The following is a 5,358-nucleotide window of genomic DNA, read 5'->3' as shown; positions in this document are numbered from 1 at the left end:
ATGGTTAAAAAACCATACACTTCAAAGGCAAAAACTTATATTAATGATTTTTTTTTTCTTAGTTTCATGTTTACTCTTATCCCTACTCCTAGGTGTGTTGCTATTCTTCTTTATTTTGTATATTTTTATTTAATGATTTAACTTATAAATATAATAAGTTATTATTAATTTGACAAAAATTTATGATTTGTTATTTAATTCTATTTTGTTATGCATTCAATGGTGGTTGTATTAGCGATCTTTAAATTGTTAATAATTTGTTTAGACTATTGTACAATATAGTTGTATTGTATATTAAATTGTATTTAGAGTATTATTTTAGATTGTTATATATAATATGGAAGTTGTATATACAAAAAAAAAAAAAAAATGGTAATTATGCTCCTCTCTTTTGAGGTTTGAGGAAATAACACTCTATCCCAAAATTGAAGGAAAAAAAACACTTTCCTCCCTTAAAGTTTGAAGAAAATAACACCCCCATTCTGTTTATATTAGTAATGGAATATTCTAAATTTGTATAAGATTTTCTTTAACAAAGTTTAACCATGTTTAGTAAAAAACATAACTGATAAATTTATAATTAAAATGTGAAGTTTATCAAGCACCAAAAGACTTGCAACAATCAATCTTTTTTTCAGCCGATTAAAAAAAAAAGTAAAAATCATTTTGAATATTTTAATATACTCTTTAATTAAAAATTCAAAATAATGAATTTTAATTATGAAAAGGAGAATAATTTTAGAAACCTGTCATTAAGTAAAAAGTATGTTAGTGCCCAACATTTTTATTATCAATTTAACAAAGTTTGATCAAACGGATGTCAATGGAGAAAGTTTGCCTCCCCGATGACACTCTAGAAAAAATTCTTGGAGCCGTCGTTTAGCTAAGGTTTTTTTTTTTTTTATATAATAATTAAATTTATTTATTTATCAAAACCTTAATGTCGTCAAACGGTACGTCGTTGAAGAGGCGGAGAAAAGTTGTTAACAGAGACAGACCCCAAAAACGTTGTATTATATCGCACGCACACCATCTTTGATTCGCATCTCTGTCTCAGCGCACCTTCTGCAAATCTTTCCAGATCTCTATCCGCCATGGCCTCTTCCTCCAATCCCTCAAGCCAGTAAGTCTTCCCCGTAATTCAATTCCACACAACACCAACATCTTTTTCCTTTACTTTTATTTTTGGTTTTAAAGTTGCGTGCATGTATATAAATCTCAAAGAGAGGCTGCTATACGGAGGCAAAACAAGGGACCCCCATATAAGTTCTTGGTCCCTCTTATCTATGCTCCTGTACTTCCTCTCAGTAAGTCTTCCATTTATTTATTTATTTTTTTCACATATCAAGTTTTGAACTTTTTTGTGCTTGTTGAATTGGATCATGTTTCCTTCATGGGTTTTGGTTATTCTATGTGTTTAGTTTATGGGTGTTTTGAATTTTTTCAGTTCGACTCTCCCTGAGGAAGAATCCGGTTTTGAGGGACCGTTTGTTTACTATTGTGCTGGCTGGGGCATTTGCTCATGGCTTTTATTTGGTGTATCCTTTTCAAATTTCTTATCTTTCTTGCGTTACAGTGCAATCTGATTCTGCGTTCCTTTTACTAATTGATTGTATTGTGAATGTATTGATTACAATTTGCAGCATTGCACCACATTTGTTGTGTGGCATATGAAAATTGGAGATTGTTATTTTCACTCTCATTCATAATAATTTTACTCTGACTGCCTGGCTGTCAAATTACTACAACCCTCCTCCTTTTTCATGACTTGGGACAAGCTAGGAACAAAATATACGAGACTAAGCATAGATACAAGTGGAGTTATTTTTACTCATGATTTAAAAATTTTGCTTTTGTTGTATTTCTTAATTTTTTTACCCTGTGTAAGCTGGGTGTTAGGTTCATGACATAATGACTAATGGGATGTTTTGTTGTATGGAGTTAAGTTGTGGTAAATTGAACTAAATTTCTTGTTGTAGTTGAAGTCATGGCATAATGCCTCTTGCTGTAACTAAATTTTATGCCAAATGTCAACTTGCCACAATCCTCCTCCTTTATCTGCGCTTCGGACTGGCTATTAACAAAATATATATATTTTTTTTTTTGATAAGTACTATTAACAAAATATATGACACTGAGCACAGGCACAAGTAGAGTTATTTTCACTCTCATGTGTGTGCATATATATATATATATATGGTTTTTGTTTTTGTTTTTTTGTTTTATAATTCAATAGTTACAATGGGGAAGGGAGGGATTTGAACCTTGGATGTCTCTCTTGAAATACCAAGAGATGCTATAACTAGTTGATCTACAAGGCTCTTGGCTAAAATTTTTGTTTTTGTTGTACTTAAGTTTTAACCTTCTGTGCAAGGCGGGTTAGATTCATGACATAATGATTCAAGGGATCTTTTATCTTATGGAGTTCAGTTGTTGTAAATTGAACTACAGTTCCTGTTCTGATTCCTATGTGGACTTCTTTTATGGAGAAAGGGTGTTTGGCCTTGATGTCTAGAAATGCTTGTAGTTTTTACAACATTTGTTTACTGAATTAAGTAGCCACTTCCTTCTGTGGGAAGCTAGGTGATTTTTCTTCCAAAAAAGATTTGTTGGATATACACGAATGAAGGATTTTGTTTTAAGGAATACCACTGTTATGATTATAATATTGGCTCACGAGTCATGACACCTTTATGCCCTTTGTGGTAAGGGAAGGCAGCAGGTCCAGCTTTGGAGATTGTTTTCTTGCATGTTTGGAAGTGAGTTTTTTTTTTTTGGTTTAGTATATTTATCCAGGTTGACACCGAAAGGACTTGATCCAATTTTATTGTCTTTGCAGCACCAGTATCAAAGTTTGTACAAACACTTACAAATGTCTTAGCTCCTCTAGTTATATGGGTCTCTTTGGTGATTAGACAATGGATATCTTAGCATAAATGCATGTACTAGATCACACCTTACATTAGATTGCACTCTATGTGGTAGATCGAAGTACTTATAGATGTTTTAATCACTTAAGAATCATGGCTTAATATCGTTATTCCTTCTAAGCATGTCTAGGCTCTTGTGACTTAACCCTATGTTTTAAAGTTCATTCCAGCCACCTCCTACCCCCCCCGGCGCCCCAAATCTCCATCCATCTAAACAGACCCTAAAGCAGCTGTCACTATGATGAGCTTCCATGTTGAGGTAAAATTTTCCCTCTATGGAGCCAAAAGTCTTGTAGTTCAACTAGTACCTCCTAGTATTTCCAATGGAAACATTCAGGGTTCAAATCCCTCTCCCCTATTGTCACTATTGAATCTATCAAAAAAAATTTCCCTCTATGGAAGATTAATTTCATCCTCAAAAAGGTTCATTAAGGACTAATATGTCTTTGTAAGAGCATGTTACCATGTCCATCTCTTTGTAAGAGCATGTGATCCTCAAGGAAGTTTTGATGTTTAGAGTCAGTAGGTCCTTGTAGGATTTTGGTTGTTTGGTTCCCTAAAGGATCTAGAGTATGGATAGTATGAGGGGGATGCTCTGGTGAATGTTTGTAAAACTTGTTTGCTAGCGGAAGTTATGGGGATCTCATCTGCTCAAGTATTCTCTACTCTCATAACAAAAGGATCTATTTCACATCTGAGCTGCTCTCTGTTTATCATTGTCTCTAATTTATTTTATAATCATTCAAATGAAAGGGAGTCATTATATTGTAACCGAGAGTTGGAACTGAGGCTATTTCTTGAAGTTTTGCAATGATAGTTCTACAGAGAAATATTTGGACTGTAGTTGGCACTGACCAGGGTGCAAAGTTTATAACTTCCCAAAGATATACACTACATACACATGACTTTGGGCATAAGAAAGGGTTGTACCCAATACACAAGGCTCTCACTTTTATGGGATATGAGCATAAGTACCATCATTTTAGGTGTTGGAATATTCCTGTATTATTATGAACTGCCTAATTTATTTCCCTTCCTATTGCATGTGAATTGATTAAATCAACAAAAGAAAGAATATCTTAGTTTCAATCAGAGTCTCTTCATTGTTGCCCTTGGCAGATGTAGATCTGGATCTGACTTTGAGTTTGCTCATTCTCTTTCATCTTTTACTCAAACTTCAGAAGCTCCAATACTCTCTTTAAGCTTTTACCATTTAATTGCCCTAGCTTTCGTATATTATCCTGACTATAGTTATCAAGTAAGACGCACTGTAAATATTGAGGAACTATAACCAAGCTTATGTACAATGCTAATAAAGAATATATAATTCTATGTGGTCTTGAAACCTTTCTTACTGTTTACAAGCACCCTATATTTGTTGTCTTCTCTCTGTGTTTCTGTTTTTCCTTGATAGACATATTCAGAACAGATATATACGATGCCGAGAGCAAGTGATGCATGGCGCATGGGTTGATCTGTTGGCCTACAGAGTACAGCCAACTATAATATATTTGCGGATCTTGTTCAGATGTTTTGGTTGCACCATGAGGTTAGGAAGATTTTAATATTGTATTTTTCTCATTCCATTTATTGTGGAGTGGTTACAGCATATTGTACTTTTATTTTTTACCCTTAAGCCAAAAATATGAGATCAACATCCAGTGTTGCATCTGTGGCAGCAATTTGAAATAATTACCAAATGGACATGGTGCTTTACTAAATCATAGATGCTCAATTATTTGAAACATTATTATTAATATTGATGATTAAAATACCAATGGACCTGATACGTATGAGTTATGTCTGGTTGAATTTGCCTCATTTTCTTCCCACTTGTATAGTCTTAAAATGCTGCTTTACCATTGACTCATAGACATGCTTGCCATGGTGCATCTTATATTGGGATAAATAATTTTACAGTGAATGCTTGTTTGGTGATTCAGCCAAAAAAAAAAAAAAAATTGCTTGTTTGGTGGGTTTTAAAGTGACTGACACAAACAAAGTTTATTTGCCTGTGCCTGGGTAGAACTTCTGCCATGGGACTAACACAGATTTCTGGTTGCACTTGCAGGCATCTATCTGAATTTACTATAAGAGTGTTTGGTCAGTGGTGTATGCATTCCAGGTCACTGATCCATTTAAAATTTTACATGGGCAATGTTTGAAATTTATCTTGATAATACTATGACAAAATTTTTGTTAAATAAAATTTAGAGTTTCTGCTCCTAGTAAGTTAATTGAGGGTCAAATCAAAGGAAAAAAAAAAGAGTTGACGGTGTATGTTCCAGGACCACCGTTTGCCAGCACTTTTCACATGTTTCTTGGAGGCTTATACCTTTATTCTCCATAGCTTATTGACAAAATTTTCTTGTGTGTTTCTGTGGATGGGCCAACAATATTACAAAAATTGTTAGCAAGATTGATATTG

The 5,358-nt window shown here is 33.7% G+C and overlaps 1 protein-coding gene across 2 annotated transcripts; it reads left to right on the top strand.

The window, feature by feature from the left end:
• The first annotated feature begins 979 nt into the window (after window positions 1-979).
• LOC115977025 lies at window positions 980-5,158 on the top strand. Of its 2 annotated transcripts, XR_004088482.1 has the most exons (5): window positions 980-1,123; window positions 1,225-1,307; window positions 1,448-1,538; window positions 4,355-4,479; window positions 5,002-5,158. XR_004088482.1 is itself a non-coding variant. In XM_031098647.1 (4 exons), exons 1-4 carry the CDS (start codon window positions 1,095-1,097, stop codon window positions 4,383-4,385), a joined length of 234 nt encoding a protein of 77 aa, XP_030954507.1. In that variant the 5' UTR covers window positions 980-1,094; the 3' UTR covers window positions 4,386-4,730. The 2 variants fall into 2 exon arrangements, 1 of the variants encoding a protein (XP_030954507.1); XM_031098647.1 differs by lacking the exon at window positions 5,002-5,158 and having other exon boundaries at window positions 4,355-4,730.
• The last annotated feature ends 200 nt before the right edge of the window (window positions 5,159-5,358 follow it).

Source organism: Quercus lobata, chromosome 2, assembly GCF_001633185.2.
Source record: "Quercus lobata isolate SW786 chromosome 2, ValleyOak3.0 Primary Assembly, whole genome shotgun sequence".
Lineage (NCBI taxonomy): Eukaryota > Viridiplantae > Streptophyta > Magnoliopsida > Fagales > Fagaceae > Quercus > Quercus lobata.
This window is presented reverse-complemented; position numbering and strand designations above follow the sequence as displayed.

Bases quoted from the DNA above. Each gene is read 5' to 3' on its own strand.
- LOC115977025 (XM_031098647.1), top strand. From the start codon at position 1,095: ATGGCCTCTTCCTCCAATCCCTCAAGCCA. The intron at 1,308-1,447 runs GTAAGTCTTCCA...GAATTTTTTCAG, and splicing joins TGCTCCTGTACTTCCTCTCA to TTCGACTCTCCCTGAGGAAG. The intron at 1,539-4,354 runs GTATCCTTTTCA...AGACATATTCAG, and splicing joins GCTCATGGCTTTTATTTGGT to AACAGATATATACGATGCCG.